This window comes from Bos mutus, chromosome 15 (genome assembly GCF_027580195.1).
Source record: "Bos mutus isolate GX-2022 chromosome 15, NWIPB_WYAK_1.1, whole genome shotgun sequence".
Classification (NCBI taxonomy): Eukaryota; Metazoa; Chordata; class Mammalia; order Artiodactyla; family Bovidae; genus Bos; species Bos mutus.
The window spans coordinates 55,389,386-55,410,041 of NC_091631.1; the positions used below are offsets into that span (position 1 = coordinate 55,389,386).

General features: G+C 46.1%; 1 protein-coding gene and 1 non-coding gene across 2 annotated transcripts in view; both read right to left on the reverse strand.

The window, feature by feature from the left end:
• Positions 1-2,041: 2,041 nt before the first annotated feature.
• The window catches only part of HTR3B (5-hydroxytryptamine receptor 3B), a 41,384-nt gene continuing 22,769 nt past the window's right edge, over positions 2,042-20,656 (reverse strand). The window contains exons 3-9 of the mRNA XM_070383110.1: positions 19,032-19,076; positions 18,455-18,564; positions 15,929-16,098; positions 15,262-15,419; positions 4,277-4,505; positions 3,707-3,889; positions 2,042-2,274 (exon numbers count right to left, since the gene is read on the reverse strand). Coding sequence (XP_070239211.1) covers positions 2,042-2,274; positions 3,707-3,889; positions 4,277-4,505; positions 15,262-15,419; positions 15,929-16,098; positions 18,455-18,564; positions 19,032-19,076 — 1,128 coding nt within the window. The remainder of the gene's footprint in view (positions 2,275-3,706; positions 3,890-4,276; positions 4,506-15,261; positions 15,420-15,928; positions 16,099-18,454; positions 18,565-19,031; positions 19,077-20,656) is intronic.
• Positions 3,254-3,357, reverse strand: LOC138991057 (U6 spliceosomal RNA). The gene has a single exon (XR_011467105.1). It is a non-coding gene; the product is annotated as a U6 spliceosomal RNA (small nuclear RNA).

Below are 20,656 nucleotides of genomic sequence, written 5' to 3' on the forward strand. Positions count from 1 at the left end.
GAAGAGCGGACACAGTCATAGGGCAATCAGGTGGGAAGGGTGGGAGAAGGAGGCTGGAGTTTGAGCAGCGTCTTCACACAGGGACATACAGATGGATGAAACAGAAGACTAGAAGTACAGGCTTAGGTGGCAGCAAAGCCTCTCCTGAGGAGGCTGACAGGCAGGCTGGCTTGGCTAGATTGAAGACTCTAATAGAAAACAAGAGGGACTGGCTGTCCAGTGATTAAGACTCCATGCATCCACTGCAGTGGGTCTGTGTTTGATCCCTAGCTCGGGAACAAAGACCCCACATGCCATGTGATGTGGCCAAAAAATAATAAAAATTATTAAAAAAAAAAAAGAAAGCAATGAGAAATGAAGAAAGTCAAACACTGTGGAAGGCTTCAGTTCTAATCTTAGTCTTCAGGTTATGAGGTCATAGGAAATGGCATAAGATCGGTTCACCAATCCGGAACTGACTACTGAGGAGACTGAACCAGAAGTTGGTTACTTACCCAAGTGCAAGGTGATCAGGGCTCTTCTATCTAGACAAGTGGCTGTGGGCACAGATGGGAAGCTAAGGGGCCATCGAGACTCTGATGGCTAATTTCAAGTGTCATCTTAGCTGGGCCACAGATATTTGTTCAAAGATTATTCTTGATGTTTCTTTGAAGGTGTTTCTTAGATGTTTAAAGTCTTAAACCAGTAGACTTGGAGTAAAACAGATTAACCTTCTGAATGTGGGTGGGCTTCATCCAGTCACTTGAAAACCTTATAGAGAAAGAGCAACCTCCCCAGAAGCAGAGAGAATCCTGCTAGAAGACCAGCCTGGGACTCCAACTGCAATTCTTGCTTGGGTCTCTAGCCTGCCAGAATACCCTCTGGATTATGGACCTGGCAAGTCTCCACAGTCAAGTGAGGGTTATGGGCTGAACTGTGTCTCACTCAGATCCTTGTGTTGAAGTCCTAATTCCCAGCACCTCACAAATGGGAATGCATATAGAAAAAAGGGGCTTTTAAAGAAGTAGTTAGGATTAAATGAGTTCATTAGGGTGGGCCACTCCAATATGACTAGTGTCCTTAGAAGAAGAGGAAGGTTGGACATATATGTGCACACACAGAAGAAAGACCATATGAGAACCCAGGGAGAAGGCAGCCATCTGCAAGCCCAGGAAGAGGTCTCAGAAGACACTAACCCTGTCAACACCTCAACCTTAGACTTCTAGCCTCCTGAAGTGTGAGAAAATCCATCCGTTTAAGCCCCCACAGGTCTGTGGTATTTTGCTATGACAGTTAGAGCAGACTAATGCACGGACAGTGGATTATAAACTCCTGGAAACTCCCAAGGGCCATGCATTAAGCTTTCCCCCCCAGCTCAGCGCCTCACACGTGGTGTGTGTTTATGAGATGTGCTAGGTCTGGATCCCTTCCAATAGGAACGCACAGGGGAGATGGACTCACCTGGGCTGGTGGGAACCAGAGCTCCAGGAGACAGACATGGCTCCGGGATACAGAACTTTGTGTTCTGGTTGGAACAAGGTTCTTCAGGAAGCAAGTCAAGTGAAGAATAACCTGAGATTGACTTATTCTGTATTCTCTGGTATGCCTAACATAATGCCTGGGGCTTCACGGCCACTCAATACAAGTTTCGCTGAATGACTAACTGAATAAGTAACCACGACAGGGCTGGGAGAAGGAGTGCATTCTTAACACCTTTTAAAAACCAGTTTAAACATACACATATGTTTGTATGTGCTTAGAAACGTTCTGAAAGAGGCTGCTAATGGTGGTCCCTTCTGGGGAGTGAACTGGGAAAGAAGGCAGGCTTACTTTTCCCCGGATACCTCACACTGTTTATGCATTTTCATCATGAGCATATTATTCCTGGGTCATTCAATAGCACATTAGATGATGTGTGTTCTGGGGTAAGTGAAAAGAAGAAACGGGCTGGAGAGCTTTTTAACTCACCATTCCTCTCCTTCCAATATCTCCTTAAAAAATGTTCAGCCTTCCCCAAGTGCCAGGAGAGCCCATGGATGGACACTAGCAACCCTGGGTCTTCCTAGCCACTCCACGACACCCAGAGGGAGCATAGGGTGACGGCATAGAGCCCCAGCACAATGAGGTAGCTTTGGAAGAGCAGGCGGTCAAAGCGTTCCAGGAGGGCCAGCCACCCAAGCTCCTGTCGGTCCACCTGGTCCTGGGTTTGGAAGTAGCTGCTGATGGATCGAAGCTGGGACCAGACTTCCTTCAGGGTCCCTGATGGGGCCTGGTCCTCTTGACAGACGGGGGACTCTGCACAAGAGGAAGACACTGTAGGTGAGCCAGGGGACATCATGGCTCCCCCTGCCTACCCATTGAAGCCAATGGCTTTATCCTTCAAGGAAGGTTGTGGGCAAAAGTGGCCAATGGGCTGGAAGATTGGGGATTCTCTCCCTATCCACTGAGGGGAGGCAAGGCTGTGCTGAAGGAACCCCAGAGAACACAGCAAGCAGGGTGATGAGTCCAGGTTACATCCTTCTGGGAGATTTTTCTGAGGTAGCACAGCCCTCATTGACTTAAAGCTTTAGGGCAGGGATGGTTCTTTAAATTGAGGTATAATTGATATGTATCATTATATTAGTTTCAAGCATACAACATAATGATTCAATATTTGTATATACTGTGAGATGATAATCATAAGCCTAGGTAACACCCGGAGAAGGCAATGGCACCCCACTCCAGCGCTCTTGCCTGGAAAATCCCATGGATGGAGGAGCATGGTGGGCTGCAGTCCATGGGGTCACTAAGAGTCGGACACAACTGAGCGACTTCACTTTCACTTTTCCTTTTCATGCATTGGAGAAGGAAATGGCAACCCAGTCCAGTGTTCTTGCCTTGAGAATCCCAGGGATGGGGGAGCCTGGTGGGCTTCTGTCTATGGGGTCACACAGAGTTGGACATGACTGAAGCGACTTAGCAGCAGCAGGTAACACCCATCACCTCACACAGTTACAGATTTTTGTTCTTGTGATGAGAACTTCTGGAATATAGTGTCTTGTTGACTTTCAAGAATACAGTAAAGTTAATGGGAAGTTGCTGTATAACAGGGAGCTCAACCTGGTGCTCTGTGACAACCTAGAGGGGTGGGATGGGGTGGGAGGTGGAAGGGAGGTTCAAGAGGGAGGGGACATAAGTATACTTATGGCTGATTCACATTGTTGTACAGCAGAAACCAACACAACATTGTAAAGCAATTATTCTCCTTAAAAATAAATAATTAAAAAAACACAGTAAAAATATGTACCACTTCATGACGTTGCATGTCATCCTTGCCCAGGGCCCATACTCACCTTTGTATCACTCCAATTTTAGTGTAAGTGCTGAGCAAGGGGGCACTGGGATGACCTGTATATTTTGCACATTTGGCAACTAGAACCCAAATGTATGCAAACTATTTGTGCATGTGTGTGCGTGCGTGTGCAGGCATTTTGCTACTCTGAGGTCGGTGGCTCCAAACTGGTAAGTAAAACTAGCTAAGGGGATGAGGGGCTGATCTCTAGGCTTTCCAAAGAGCCAGCAGAAGACTGTCTTGTCTCCAGAGAGTTGATGTAAAATGCAGGGCAGAGGCTAAGAAGCAGATGTTTCCATTTTTTCACACAGTGATGCGTGGCCTAGGCTCCACCTGTGGGCACTGGGGCTGAGTGATCAAGCGAGACAAACAGGGACCTCAAGGCTTCTCACAAACCTGTTACCCCAGCAAGCTGGGCCCCGGGATCCATTTGACACTGGTTGGTATCCATGTCCCCTCGAAGACACAGGAGGGTCTGCTCCTGCTGGCTGCACCGCTCATCATAGAGGAATTTGACCAGCAGGATGGACTTGGATAAGCTAAGAACCAAGAAGGCCATGCAGACCGTGAAGAAGACCCCTGAGGGAAGGAGACGGAGGAGGTGGGGTTAGCAGGAGTCTCTGGGCCCCTTGCTTCCCTGTCTGAAAGGCAACATCAGATCTTGGACAGAAGTAATGCCAGATGGGCACCTGGACTTCCCTGATGGTCCAGTTGTTAAGAATCCACCTGCCAACGCAGGTGACATGGGTTCCATCCTTGGTCTGGGATGATCCTACATGCCCTGGGGCAATTAAGCCCAGCGCTGCAGCTACTGAACCCACCAGCCTAGAGCCTGCGCTCTGCAGCTAGAGAGTAGCCTCTGCTCCCCTCAACTAAGGAAAGCCCATGCACAGCAATGAACGTCCAGCACAGTGAAAAATAAATGAATAATTTTTTAAAAGGCCTGGTGACCCCGGGGCTGCTCACCAATCAGAGGGGTGCTCCCTGCACTCCTTGGCACCTCATCAGACATGTTGACCCTGAAGACGGTGTAGCCCACCAGCACGCTGGTCTTGAACAGAATCCTGGCTTGGCAGGTGGGCGGGAGGTAGAAGCTGCCCAGGTCCACGAGCATCAGGAAGATGCTGGGGATCAGCAGGCTCACCACGTAGACCAGAGGGTGCCTTGAATCACGACCTGGGCAGGGACACACAGTCTGTTGACAAGAGGGTCCAAGCCAATGGACTAGCCAACAACACTGCCGTCCCAGCATTTTTACATAATATGAAAAGTCTACATAATTTATTTTTATTTTTTAAAAATGTATTTATTTAGCCATGTCAGGTCTTAGCTGCAGCACATGTGATCTTCGTTACATCATGCATGATCTTTCACTGTAGCACACGAAGTCTCTAGTTGTGGTGTGCAGGTCAGTATTTGCAGCCCACTGGTTCCAGAGAGCACGGGTTCAGTAGTTGAGGTGCATGGGCTTAGTTGCTCCAAGGCATGTGGGATCTTAGTTCCTCCGCCAGGGACTGAACCTGTGTCCCCTGCATTACAAGGCAGATTCTTGACCACTGGCCCATCAGGGAAGTCCCTCTATGTCGCTTAGAAATAGGAGGTTATTTTGTGGTTTAGAAAATAGGAGGGGAATCCTTTAAGCTTTTCCGTATAAAAATATTAATAATATTATTCATAATTATAAGAAGAAGAAGCCACCATTTATTTAGCACCTGCTGTGTGCCAGGCATTGGACTAAGCGTTTCATATGATTTGTCTTCTTTAGTCCTCACAGTCGGAGAAGGCAATGGCACCCCACTCCAGTACTCTTGCCTGGCAAATCCCATGGATGGAGGAGCCTGGTAGGCTGCAGTCCATGGGGTCGCTGGGAGTCAGACACGACTGAGCGACTTTACTTTCACTTTTCACTTTCATGCACAGGAGAAGGAAATGGCAACCCACTCCAGTGTTCTTGCCTGGAGAATCCCAGGGACGGGGGAGCCTGGTGGGCTGCCGTCTATGGGGTCGCACAGAGTCGGACACGACTGAAGTGACTTAGCAGCAGCAGCAGCAGCAGTCCTCACAGCAACGCTGGGGGCTGAGTATTATAACCTCCATTTTAACCAGGAGACAGAGGATCCTAGAGACTAAATGGCTTGTCCAAATTCACATAGCTGGAGAGTGAGAAACTGTTTTAAAATCAGGTCTCACACCCAAAATCTTTCTTCTTAAACCACTTAGTTTGCAAAATATTACACTGGTTTTGGTTTAGTCTCTTCTTTCTTGGAATGCACACACTTTAGTACCTGTGTGTGTGTGTCAGAGACTGGCTAGGAGCAAATAGCACAATGAAACTAGGAAAGCCGAGGCGGGCTTGACAAGAGGTGGTCGGGACATAAGGCGATCACAGGAGGAGGGCAATCCCCCAGGGACTGGGGCACTGGCTGAGCTGTTCCTATCTGTAGGCCTGAAGGGGCCCAGGGCCGGCAATGTGGTTGAACCTGAGGGGACAGAAGGCTGGGGGACGTGTGGCGTCCTCTTAGGAGCCCGGACCGTGGGTGGAGGCTCCTTGGAGTGGGGAGAAATGGAAAGATAAACACCTCACTCGGTCTCTCCCTCCCTCCAACCTCCGGCCACTGCTCCCCCTGCCCGCTACTCCCAAACTGGACCAGGGCTCCCATCTCTACAGGCCACAGTCCAGCCTCCAAGAGCAAAAGTAGCTGTGAAGTGGGGCAACTGCAGAAATCCACCAGAGCCCACAGCATGGCTGGGCAGAGAGCTGGTCCGGTAGCCGGGAATTGTTTTTTTTTTTTTTTAATTAATTAATTTATTTTTTGGCTGTGCTGGGTTTTTGCTGCTGCCCACAGGCTTTCTGTAGTTGCGGCGAGTGTGGGCTCCTCTCCAGTCGCAGTGTGCGGGCTTCTCACTGCGGTGGCTTCTCGTTGCAGAGCACAGGTTCTAGGGTGCGTGAGCTCCGTTAGTTGCAGCGTGCGGGCTCTAGAGCGCAGGCTCAGTGGTTGTGGTGCAGGGGCTCAGCTGCCCTGTGGCGTGTGGATCTTCCTAGGCAAGGAAACAAAGCTGCGTCCCCTGCATTGGCAGGTGGATTCTTCACCACTGGGCCGTGAGAGAAGTCTTATAGCTGGGAATTTAAGTCTCATAAAATTACAGTGAGAGCTGCTGCCATTTTGTTACACCCAGCTTCTCTGAGATGGTCATAGTGTTAGTGTTCGTCGCTCAGTCGTGGCCGACTCTTTGCGACCCCATGGACTGCAGCCCACCAGGCTCCACTGTCCATGAGATTTTCCAAACAAGGATACTGGAGTGGGTTGCCATTTCCTTCTCCAGGATGGTCATAGGACGTGCCTATAATGAACACAAAATCTATTCTCATCTTTCCTGGAGAGAAACAGGATATGACAGGGCTGCTTCCCCCATCAGACTATGGGCCCTTTGAGGGTGGGAATAGTAATTTTTAATCCCTCATGGGGTCAAAAATAATGCCTATTTTATGGCAGAGGATGGGATGGTTGGATGGCATCATCAACTCTATGGACATGAGTTTGAGCAAGCCCTGGGAGTTGGTGATGGACAGGGAAGCCTGGCGTGCTGCAGCCCATGGGGTCGCAAAGAGTCAGACACGACTGAGCGACTGTACTGAACTGATTAGTAGCTCAGCGGTAAAGAATCACCTGCCAATGCAGGAAACATGGGTTTGATCCTGGATTTGGGAAGATCCCCTAAAGGAAATGGCAACCCAGTCCAGTATTCTTGGCTGGAGAACCCAATGGACAGAGGAGCCTGGCAGGCTATAGTCCATGGGGTCACAAAGAGCTGGACATGACTCGGAACTGAAAACACACATACATTCAGTAAATGTTCACTAAACAAATGAATGTTCTGGGCCTGGTGCTGCTAGATTTGAAGGAAAAAACAAACAAACAAACCAATGTCTGAAACCTCCCACTTCTCTGGTTCACCAAACAACTGAATGATTTCTGCATGTCAGAAAGTGTGCTAGACTCTTTTTCACATGGGATGTGATTTATTTAATACTCAGTGTGAGTTTGTTGGCAGGTAGTATGGCATCCCACTCTGTAGATTTTTGAGAATAAAGTTCAGCCCCGTAAGTAAGCTGAGTAAGTGGGATGTGCCCATGCACCTTCTGGTTCCAAGCTCCGCTGTTTCCCAGACAGCCTCCTCTCAGTTTGATCAGACCTCTGAGCTGAGTTCAGGGTCTTCTCTCTCACCTTGGCCTCCCTGTTTGGAAAAGAATTGCATAGACGGAAGACGGAGCAGAAGGTGGTAGGGGAGGAGCCTGGCTGGGTGAGATGAGATGTCACCTTGCTGGTGGGAGTCAGGGCTCCTCAGCCTTTGGGTCTGGAAGCATATCCTGACTCAGTGGAGCTCAGTAGACCAAGGCCATTTGGCCAATTGTAGTCTGACTGTGGTCTTCCACATTAAACTTAATTGCCTGCAAACATCTAAACCAGACTGACACTCACTGTTTTGCCATCATTTGGTTAAAATACATTTTTACCAAAGTGCAGTCAACAAGAAAAACCATGAACTGTCAAAACCCTGCATCTCTCTCCTTGCTTTGTTGTGCTGTGACAGGCGTGGCCGCGGTAGGTGGGTTGGGGAGAAGGGAGTTCAGGGCCAGAGTCCACACAAAGTCTTGTGTTGTGGGCCCCACCTGGGCTGTGGGGATGGAGGGGCGACCAAGTCTGCTGTCTCTGGAGGGTAGGAGCAAGAAGATCCCCTGAGACTTCATGGTGGATGTTACATAAAGGAGATGAAGAGAATAAGAATGCTACCCCAAAGAAAAGCACAAGCAGGCATGTTGGTTAAGCAGAGAGAGCCCAGACTTAGAGTCAAAGGAACAGCAGAGGCCCTGAGCCCCTCCATTCTATGTGCTGGTTTCAGGGACTCTGGATGGTATCAAACCTCTCCAAGCCTTGATTTTCCCCCCGTTTTTAAAGAACAGTTTACTTTTGCCTCGCCAAGCATCTTGGGTACAATTGAGATCAGCTGCTGTACTCTTTAAATAAAGTTTCCACGTAAATAGCACATGCTGAGACGATTCCTCTCCACCCAGATGTGGATGCTGAATAGAAATCTGGGTCAGAACCAAAGAGAAGCAGTGTGGCTCCTTAGGGTCCCTGGTTCCCAAGAAAGTGCAATTTCACCGAACCTCAGGTTCCACAAGGTGTCAGGGCAGAGGCATGGCAAGAACTGAGAGGCTGGGAGGCAGGCTGGCTTCATGCAGTCATAGGGAGTCCTGCACTTAGAAGGGCCCCATGCTTGGCTTGGTGTCATTTTGATGTTCTCAATAATTTTTAAACAAGGGACCCTGCATTTCCACTTTGCATGAGGCCCCACAAATTTATGTAGCCAGTCTTGTTGTGAGGATATTCCTCACTGGATTTCGAGAGTAGTTGAAAGTAGAGAGGAAACAGGGGTAGACAATTAGCTTGGGCTGTGACATAAAGCAGAAAGTTCTCCAACTCAAAAAATTGTATAAGTTACAAGCTGACATAAAATCATAAACTTAGGCCTTCCAAAACCACTTCATCCATTCTTCTGCCTTTTAGCGAGGATGAGCCAGTTCTTAAGTTCGGTCCAACAGTACCTGTAGTTTTGCTTTTCTTAAGAACAAAGGACCCACCTTTTTCTTTAGGATGATTTGGGGGCAATACTACCTCTGGACTAGTCTACTTTTCTCTACAAGCCCAGTGCGGCCTAAAGAAACTCTAATTTTATCCTACAGTTTTGAGAAATGTCTTATTCCCATGATCTCATTTGAGCCTCAAAGCCCTTTATGCTCATGTTCAAGAAACATGAATTGAGCATGAACAGAGGTCAGGCACAATCCTAAATCCTAAATGCTAGAGTTAGAACTGCTGACAGGACAGGTCCCTGCTCTTGCCCCTTACTACTGACCCCACATCTTATGGGATCAGGAACCAGATTCTGACAGTTAGATGTTTCACAGGTCTGCAGACAGAAGTTTGCCCCGGAATGGACCATACCCAGAGTCTATGCTTGATTTGATGATAACATTTGGGACTTTCTGAGTTTATATTTAGATGATATTTTCATCTTAGAGGGCTTCCCTGGTGGCTCAGACTGTAAAGAATCTGCCTGCAATGCAGGAGACCCAGGCTTGATCCTTGGATCAGGAAGATCCCCAGTAGGAGGGAATGGCTATCCACTCCAGTATTCGTGCCTGGAAAACCCCATAAACAGAAGAGCCTAGCGGGCTGCACTCCATGGGGTCACCAAGAGTCAGGCATAACTGAGTGACTAACACTTTCACTACTTTTTGGTCTTAGAATCAGTACTGAAATGGGTTAAGATGTTTGGGGATGTTGGGATAGGGTGACTATATTCTGCATGTGGGACAGACATGAATTTGGGGGAGTCAGAAGGTGGCAGACTCTACTGGGTTAAATGTTGCTGTTATCACCAGTTCTGTCCAGCTCTTTTGTGACCTGGACTGTAGCCCACCAGGCTCCTCTGTCCATGGGATTTTCCAGGCAAGAATATTGGAACGGGTTGCCATTTCCTTCTCAAGGGTATCTTCCCAACCCAGGGATGGAACCTGTGTCTCCTGCATTGGCAGGTGGATTCTTTACCACTGAGCCTCCTCAGAAGCTCCACTGGGTTGAATAATGCTCCCCAAAATTCATGTCCTTCCAGAAGCTCAGAATACAACCTTATTTGGAAATGAGATCATTGCAAATGAAGTGTCCCTGTAAAAAGAAGAGATGAGACATACAAAGGATAATACCTTTGTAGGCATGTGAAGATGGAGGCAGGCATTGGAGTGATACATCCTACAAGCCCAGGGAAGACAAGGTTGCTAGAAACCACCAAAAGTTAAGAGAGAAGCAAGAAGCAGACTGTCCCTCAGAGTGCCCAGAAGGAACCAACCCTGTGTACACTTTGATTACAGGCTTCTGACCTCCAGAACTATGAGAGAAGACAGTTCTATTGTCTTAAAGTGGTACTTTGTTACGGCAACCCAAAGAAACTAATCAGGTGGGGACTTCCCTGGTGGTCCAGGGGTTAAGAGGCCAGGCTCCCAATGCAGGGGGCCCAGGTTTGATCCCTGGTCAGGAAACTAGATCTGGCATGCAATAACTAAAGGATCCTGCCTGCTGCAACAAAGACCCGGTACAGCCAAATAAATAAAATAAATAATTAAAAAAAAAAAACTGATACAGGCGACCTGGCCAGTAACACACAGTGGGAAAATGCCACAAAATGGACTGAAACATACTGCTTCTCTTTAGCTGTGTGTCAGTCAAGTCCTGGTTCCACTGGTCACCTGTTAACCTTGGTTAAGTTGCTTAACTTCTCTGCACCCCAATTCAACCACCTGTAAAAATGCGGATATGTGGAGTCCTCATCTCGTAGAGATGTAAGGATTAAATACAGAAACTTTTAAAATGCTGTCTAATATAGACTCAGTGCTTGGTTTTGTGGTCACTGTTATCGTGCCTCCTTGGACAGATTTTGAGGCCCGTGAGAGGAACCTAGAGTCTTGTTTTATCCATGCTGGTGTCCTCGGTGCTTAGCAATGAGCTTGGCACAGGATAAGAACTCAAAAGAAGTGCATCAAGTTGTATTAGAGTCTGCTAATAATGGTTCTTTTAGTTCCAATGGGTGAGAGAGTGGAGTGAGCCCAAAGTGGGGCTCCCCTCTTGAAGTCAGTCTTCTGGGGGCCACTTCTCTGCAGCTCATGTCAGAGGCAGTGACCCCCGTATGCCAGGGGGATGGTACATCACCAGCTCGGCAAGACACTGCTCTCTGCAGAACTGCCCCTACCTAGAGCCCATCATTTCTAATGGACTAAAGGAGCTGGTGCCTTTAAATTCCACAGAAAGGGAAGAAAAAGCACTTTAGTTTCAGTCCGTGTTCTCCATTAGACACCCTTCAGGTGTTAGCAATATTATGCCACAATTTCATTATCCATTAAAGCCAGGTAATAATAAGTACACAAAGGTATTTGGAGCCTATTGATGTTAATGAAAGAGATCAATCTAATTCAGAATGTGTGTGTGGAGAGCTCCTTGGAGATGGAATAGGCCCCAAGGTTAGCCTCTAACTGCCTCCTTGATGATAGACCCCACCAGTACTCAATTTTGCATGACCGTCTTTATGACATACTTGGAATTTTGACGGCCAGACTCACGCTTCATACAGAAGCCCATTTGCCTCCTCTCCCAAGCCCCTCCCAGCATTCCCAATTCAGAAAGAACGGGAAAGTTGCTGCCATTTAAGTAAGATCCTTGTGCAAGAGTGAGAGCTTCTTGGATCTAGACCGTGAGTCAAGTTGGTTTAGCAGAAAGTCCATGATTCACCCTGGAGGGTTTCTAGGGGTCCAAATTCTCTCTTTCTCTCTCCTCTCTGGAGTGACCTGTAGAGCTTGGAAGGATCTTCTGTCAAGTTTATGAGCTGGATTCAATCGATATATCAACAAAATGAATCTAATATAGAAAGGAAAATTACATCTGAAAAATAGGATACATGAGGCATATTCCTTTCACAAATGCCCCTCTTCATTTTTCTAGGAGGCCCCTGTAGGTCTCCCAGTTCCTGCTCGCATGAGCATTTACTCCGAGAGAGGATATCTGGGGTCAGGCCTCACTACAGCTCCCACAACTGTCTGCCAGTTTGCATCCAATGCGTGTATGCTAAGTCACTTCAGTCGTGTCCAACTCTTTGCAACCCCATGAACTGCAGCTTGCAGAGTCCTATGTCCAAGAATACTGGAGTGGGTTGCCATGCCCTCCCCGAGGGGATCTTCCTGACTCAGGGACCAAACTGGCCTCTCTTATGTCTCCTGCATTGGCAGACGGCTTCTTTACCACTAGCACCACTTGGGAAGCCCTTGCACCCAATAAGAGTTCTAAAGTATCATTTCTACCTCCTCACACTTCTACCGTCATTCTTTAGAAAACAAAAAGGAAACAAAACACTGCCACACATGGGCTTCCCTGGTGGCTCAGTGGTAAAGAATCCGCCTGCCAATGCAGGAGACACAGGTTTGATCCCTAGTCTGGGAAGACCCCACGTGCCACAGAGTAACGGCCCATTCACCACAACTATTGAAACTGTGCTCTAGAGCCGGTGAGCTGCAACTTCGGAAGCCTGAGCACTCTAGAAGCCGTGCTCCACAAGAGAAGCCACAGCAATGAGAAGCCCGAGCGCACACCAGCCAGAGAGTAGCAGCCACGCAGCAATGAAGACCCAGCACAGCCATAAATAAATAAATAAAATTACTTTTTCAAAAAGCACTGCTGTACAGAAATTGAATGCTCATCCTGTTTCTGGGAACCAGCGCCTCCAACAGTGTATTGAAGGAAGCCTCCCCTCCCGTGGCCGCTGGCTTGGGCACCAGGCTGCTCACAGACGTGCCTCTGCTCTGGGCTCCCTGTGGAATGCAGCCTGACTCCAAGGTGTCAGCGGTGCTCTCTGATCAACAATACATGTCCTGGAGCCACAGACAGACTGCACGTTAGCAGGAACCAACGGGCACCCGAAGCATTTGATTCAGTGTCAGCAGCAGCGTGTACATCAGGCCCAGGTGGAACGTGTATTTAGATCTTTGTTCCTCCTTCTGCCGTATCTGTCCCCAACCCCGTGCTGGGCAGCCAGGATGGGGACACAGCAGGTGATTAGATTAAGAGGAAGCTGGCCTTTTGCTGTCAGGACCCTGGAGAGTCCAACGTGGGCAGGAAACTGGGCTCTGAATTTTACATCATTGCCTGAAGGTTGTTGAAGGACACCAAGGTGACTTGACTGCTCAATTCGGAGTTGGATATCTGGCGCGGAGTAAGAGAACATGAGCCATCATTGTGCTCGTAGTGGGAACGGGGGAGTCGTGGAGGCTGAGAGAGGTCAAGGGGGCCGAGAACTGACCTGGAGAGTCACTCAGTCTACTTTGTCTTCCAGAGTTGCAGAAATGTTCCTGAGTTCGGCTCCCTGCCTCACCAAGCACGATCTGTGACTCTTCTCAAGATTCTGCTCCCGAGGGCCAGGGTGGAAGGCAACCCCGCTCCCCCCACCCCAGCAAACAACCCACCGTAGCCCCCACGGCAACCGAACCCTGGGAAAAGCTCCCAGAGCAAGAAATCGGTTCACTGCCTTCTCCGGCTGCCCTCAGCGTAAACCCTGAATGGAGAAGAAGCATGGCACGGAAGACAGCAAAGAAACGCGGACCTGTTCCCTGTGATTCAGGGAAGCCTCTCCTCCCTTTAACAATATTTTATGCCTGTGCTCATCATATTTAAAATGGAGCTAGGACACAGAAAAACTTGACCAGCGTTGAGAAGACAATATTTAGGTTAGAGGGTGGCGTGTAGCTACAAACAGCGGCTGCGCTGTGCAGAGAGGGGGAGCCAGTGTGTGTGCGCGCCCTCCCACACTCTGGCTTACCTGCCCCTTCTCCCGTCTTTGTTTTTCTCCTCCGTGCAGTGTAGGTAATGGTGTGTGCAGCCTTCTCCGGAGTGCTTGGTAGGTGACTGTGTTCCACCTTGCACGTGCTACTCCCTCACATTTCCCTTTAATGCTCTCCATTATTCGGGCTGCATTAATAATGTTTGCAGGCTGATATCTTTAAAATTAATGAGGTGTTTACTCTGAGCCAAGAAACTCATTGAAATTAAAAAAGCTTTCTTTTCCGCACCCCCCTCCCTTTCCCTCGGTAAAAAAGTGGACAAACAAGCCACAGTGTAAGCTTTGCTAAAAAAACAAGTAGAAGAGGCAAGGACTCAAGCCCTACCACAAGGAAGGCGTGAATTGGGATTAGGTGGTGCCCAGCATTATACATCAGTCAGGTTCAAATCACAGCTGTATTTAAGAGGCCTTGTTTTAACAAGTGCTTTACTAGAAAACTGCATACCACACCTTTTAACCAATGGAGGGTTTCTGTGCCCTCAATAATCACTTATTTCACCACCACCATCCTCCTTAGCAGGTAATTATCCATTGTAACCATAGCACCTTGGTGTAGTCTAAATTTTCCCTTCTTGTCCAAAAGGTTTGTTTCTAGGAGAATTCAGCTGTGCTTAATCCTGACCTGTCTGTAGTCTCTAGCTCTCAGGCAGGTTACCTGGTCTGAAGGACCCTCCCACCCCCAGCTACCACCATCACTAGCTGACTTTGTGCAGAAAAGCAGGGTTGAACGCAAATGACAAGTCTACTGGCTGCAGAAACTTGCTGCAGACCACATGTCAGGATGGTTTGTCAGGCGGGAAGGAGGAACGGTGCCTCTGGACTGCAAAGCAGCAGGCTTCACTGTCCTGCTCCCCACTGCCCGCTCCAGGCACCCAGTGGACACACTTCCCCAGGAACAATACACCCAAAAGCACTCCTGGTGGCGTATCTGAGAAGTCTGGGTTTTTATCAGGTCCTTGCTGAGCAGTTGTACTTCTCAAATCTGGAAACCACCAGTGGTCTCTGAGGATCCTCCTGATGACAGGTTAGCTAATCCCTCAAGATACTTAAGTTAATAATATGGTAATTTTATGCATTTGCATCTGGAATAATTAATAATTTACTTAATGTCACACAGGACATTCATATTGAAGAGACGTTTTTCTCCTAATTTTGGTTGCTGTGTGTGGGTTTCTTCTTTCTTTTTCCTTCTCAGTAGCAATTAGAAGTGAGAATGTTATATGTGCTGAAAGGTGTGAGGACTCCTGCTGCAGTGGCTGGTTCGGGGCTCTGTGTCTGAAAACCATTCTCTTTATGTTCATGTATGGAACCACTCCAGCAGGAGTCCAGGATCTACGGCTGAACCTCTGGTCTCAGATGCAAACGGATGTCTGGAGCCATCTGAATCAGCTGTGCTTAGGGGATACGATTGAGAAGATGCAGGAGAGCAGAGATTGCTCAGCCTGATAGGGAAGGTGAAAGACTGCAGAGAAGCAGGCAATAGGGACAGGAAGAGGGGTGGAACCTACATTGAACTGAATCTGTGCAAAATCTCCAGCGCTGTTCTGCAGGATGCTGTAGGTTGAGGACACAGAAAGAAGTTCCCACTCACTGTCATTCAAAAATGCCTTTTGGTCATGTGTAATGTCTTCTGTGCTTCTCAGGAAGGCCAGGTCTACATCTTCCACTGAAAATAACAGAAACAGTTGATTTCCCATAGAAACAGGCACCAAAGACAGCCCACTTTTCTAATTCCCAATTAAAACCCTTCCTTTTAATTCTTGCTCCCATATGGACAGTCTTACTGAGATGGGGTTCAATATACCATTTTGAATTAGGGGTAATGATGAGGAACAAAAACTTTCTGGTCATGAAAAAAAAAAGCAGCTATGAACTTAGGGTTTGCACTCCATTCTATAGAACGAGAATTCTATAATGTTCTCAATGGCAACGGAGGCCTAATATTGTGTTTTCAAATCAACAGCAGCAAAGGGCCCTATCTCTGGGCACAATATTGTGGTTAGTCTGAATTGCACCAGGAGCCAAATAACTGCAAGAAGATTTTAGATTTATAAAAAATCAGTGATGTGCAAAAATAAAATCAATTGAGGGACCACATAACATAATTTCACCTTTGCGTGCCCACCCAGCACAAGTGTATTTGCCCACTAGCAGACTACACCTCTCATGACTTACCTGTGTGCAGAATGCTACTGAAGGTTAGGCTGCAATTCTGGACATCAAATGGAAAAGCATATGTCTCCAAATTGCATGCAGAGACCACCTGGATGGGCTTGGAGTGTTTAATGGTCCCAGATGAGTTCACATAGACATAGGGAAGGTCAGGTGATCTTTCAATGTCCACACTGTGAGAAACACAAGAGATCTTGTGGTTACAGAGTGAGCTTTCATCATTCTAATACATAAACAGAACTGATCATGAGATGGTTCAGTTCAGTGCAGTCGCTCAATCGTGTCTGACTCTTTGCGACCCAGTGAATCGCAGCATGCCAGGCCTCCCTGTCCATCACCAACTCCCGGAGATCACTCAAACTCACGCCCATTGAGTGATGACATCCAGCCATCTCATCCTCTGTCGTCCCCTTCTCCTCCTGCCCCCAATCCCTCCCAGCATCAGAGTCTTTTCCAATGAGTCAACTCTTCACATGAGGTGGCCAAAGTACTAGAGTTTCAGCTTATCATCATTCCTTCCAAAGAACACCAAGGGCTGATCTCCTTTAGAATGGACTGGCTGGATCTCCTTGCAGTCCAAGGGACTCTCAAGAGTCTTCTCCAACACCACAGTTCAAAAGCATCAATTCTTCGGCGCTCAGCTTTCTTCACAGTCCAACTCTCACATCCGTACATGACCATTGGATAAACCATAGCCTTGACTAGATGGACCTTTGTTGGCAAAGCAATGTCTCTGCTTTTCAATATGCTATCTAGGTTGGTCAATAACTTTCCTTCCAAGGAGTAAGCGTCTTTTAATTTCATGGCTACAATCACCTTCTGCAGTGATTTTGGAGCCCCCCAAAATAAAGTCTCCCACTGTTTCCACTGTTTCCCCATCTATTTCCCATGAAGTGATGGGACCAGATGCCATGAGCTTCGTTTTCTGAATGTTGAGCTTTAAGCCAACCTTTTCACTCTCCTCTTTCACTTTCATCAAGAGGCTTTTGAGTTCCTCTTCACTTTCTGCCACAAGGGTGGTGTCATCTGCATATCTGAGGTTATTGATATTTCTCCCGGCAATCTTGATTCCAGCTTATGCTTCTTCCAGCCCAGCCTTCCTCATGATGTACTCTGCATATAAGTAAAATAAGCAGGGTGACAGTATACAGCCTTGACGTACTCCTTTTCCTATTTGGAACCAGTCTGTTGTTCCATGTCCAGTTCTAACTGTTGTTTCCTGATCTGCATATAGGTTTCTCAAGAGGCAGATCAGGTGGTCTGGTATTCCCATCTCTTTCAGAATTTCCCACAGTTTATTGTGATCCACACAGCCAAAGGCTTTGGCATAGTCAATAAAGCAGAAATAGATGTTTTTCTGGAACTCTCTTGCTTTTTCCATGATCCAGCGGATGTTGCCAATTTGATCTCTGGTTCCTCTGCCTTTTCTAAAACCAGCTTGAACATCTGGAAGTTCATGGTTCACATATTGCTGAAGCCTGGCTTAGAGAATTTTGAGAATTGCTTTACTAGTGTGTGAGATGAGTGCAATTGTGCGGTAGTTTGAGCATTCTTTGGCATTGCCTTTCTTTGGGATTGGAATGAAAATTGACCTTTTCCAGTTCTGTGGCCACTGCTGAGTTTTCCAAATTTGCTGGCATATTGAGTGCAGCACTTTCACAGCATCATCTTTCAGGATTTGAAATAGCTCAACTGGAATTTCATCACCTCCACTAGCTTTGTTCGTAGTGATGCTTTCTAAGGCCCACTTGACTTCACATTTCAGGATGTCTAGCTCTAGGTGAGTGATCATACCATCGTGATTATCTTGGTTGTCAAGATGTTTTTTGTACAGTTCTTCTGTGTATTCTTGCCACCTCTTTTTAATATCATCTGCTTCTGTTAGGTCCATACCATTTCTCCAGTATGGACCATATATCATCTGGTTTCCGGTAGTGACCATATATCATCCCAGACTAGCCCAGAAGTGCAAAGACTGAATCACATTGTCCATGAGACAGTCACCTGGCAAATGTGGGTTCAGCGATGACAGCCTCATGGGTCAACTCACTTGCTACTGTTAAAACATAGACATAATCCATGGGTAACATCAAGCATTAGCAATCAAATCTTTATCTTAAAGGGCTTCCCAGGTGGCGCTATTGGTAAAGAACCTGCTTGCCAATGCAGGAAATGGAAGAGATTCAGGTTCAATCTCCGGGTTGGGAAGATCCCCTGGAGGAGGGCATGGCAACCCACTCCAGTACTCTTGCATGGAGAATTCCATGGACAGAGGAGCCTGATGGGCTACAGTCCATGGGATTGCAAAGAGTTGGACACGACTGAAGGGACTTAGCATGCATGTACACACTGTATTTTAAATGATGTCAACTCACGGTTTTGATACTGCTAACCTGAATGCTCCCAACAATACAGCTCCTCTTCAAGTTGAGAGACAAAAAATAATAACAATGTCTGAAAGGAAGCAGCAACTGGCTTGAGTATTCTAAGCAGTCTACACCCCACAGAAACACACCCGAACACACTTACTACTCATTTATGATGATATCAGGGGCCCAGATGGCACTTAGAGGTAGAGAGATCTCTCTAATCTCATCAAACATGCTGGAGTTCCAGGATAAAAACTCATCATCCCAAACCTGTAGCCAAAAAGAAAATGTCACAAAGAGGTAATGTCAGCCCCATCAAAGAACTGAAGAGGAATTTAGATGAGTAACTCAATTGATCAGCCTGTTGCTACTATCTGTTAGGGGAGAGGACTTCTCATCCAACTCCTAAAGATGTTTGCCCTAATCAGAAACAACAGCCATATATCTTACTTGGATTCTAATAAATCAGGTCTGCTGCAGATGTAAGGAAATTTAAAAGGAAAGATAATATTTATTCCTGGGACTTCGCTGGCAATCCAGTGGTTAAGACTTAGAGCTTTCACTGCAGGGGGCATGAGTTTGATCCCTGGTCAGGGAAATAAGACCCCACATGCCACATGGTGCAGCCAAAAAAAGAAAAAAAAGGATAATATCTATTCTTTCAAATAATTACATTTTTCAGCAGATCAATTTCAGGAGTCCAGCATGCATAGAAGGAAAAAAAAATAATCATTTACCTCACGATACCATATGCTTGTCTTTAATTTTTGATTCTGTGTATCCTGCAAAGCAAAAATTAAATACACAGCAAATCTTAGAGAGTCAGTAAATCAAAGCCCAATTCAACAGTATGACAATTCAGAGGAAGAAAATTGCATCCAGGTAAATAATGCTGATTTTAAAAACATCACCTTGACTCTTTAAGATCTGAGTATTCCCAGTTATTTATTACATACACCTGTTGCTATAAGCTTTACTGTATTATCTATGACAAAATGATGCTTTAACCACACTTGACATGTTAAATGATTTGCTAATCTCTTTCCTACTTTAATAGTTACTCTGCATTAATCAGACTAAAACATGATATATAGTCATAGCCAATTCTGGACTAAAAAGATGAGACCAAGCTCTTATCTGTAATTAAGATGTTATTCCTAATCTTCGAATGAGTATTATTAATATTTCAATTGCCATTGGCAGCCTTTCCTGTTGTTACCTTATGTTTGGATTTCTCTGCTTATATAACAGATTGAATGAGCTTAATCCAAGTGAGGTATATTTTTGATGATATAAATAGATGTGATTCCCCATTCTGCAATGAATCAGTGATTAAAAAAGCAAAGACCACCCCCCCAAACAAAAAAAAATCCTCTTCATTAAATTTTTTTCATATTGAATCTAGTAAAAAAACAAAAACATGCTATAGTTACTATGTTCTTAGGGATTAAAAGGAATATTTCATACCACATTCAAACATTAACTCAAAATGGATCATAAACCTAAATGTAAGAGCTAAAACTACAAAACTCTTAGAACAAAACATAGGAGTAAATATTCATGACTTTGAATTAGGCAATAATTTCTTAGATAAGACACCATAAGCACAAGCAACAGAAGAAGAAGTAAATGGGACTTCATCAAAATTTAGAACTTTTGTGCTTTAAAGTCAAATGACGGGAAGTCGATGACAACCCACAGTGTGGGAGAAAATACTTGCAAATCACACAGCTAGTAAGAGGTTTGTATCTAGAATATATAAAGAACTCTTACAAGTCAACAATAAAGATAAGTAACCAAAATTTAAAACAAGCATCAAAGAACATAATATAGTGAGAAGGAAACTCATGGAATGTGAGAAAATATTTGTGAATCATATAGCTGATAAAGGGTTATTATCCCAAATATTAAAGAACTTCTACAACTCAAAACCAAAATCCTTATTTAAGAATGGACAAAAGACTTGAACAGACATTTGTCCAAAGTAGATATTCAAATGCCAATAAACACAGGAAAATATGCTCAGCATCACGGCTATGGACCAAACTGTGTTCTTCCAAAATTCATATGTGGCTGTATTTGGAGACAGGACTCTCAGGAGATAACTAAGGTAAAATGAGGTCACAAGGGTGGGCCCTCATGCAAGAGGCTTGGTGGCCTTAGAGAAAGAGGAAGAGAGAATGATCTCTTTTTCCTCCATATGAAGACACAGTGAGAAGGCAGCCAACTGCAAGCCGGAAAGACAACTTTTACTAGGAACCAAACTGGCCAGAACTTTGATCTTGAACTTCCCAGATTCCCAAACTGTGAGAAATAAATTTCTGTTGTCTCAGTCACCATGTCTATGATATTTGTTATGGCA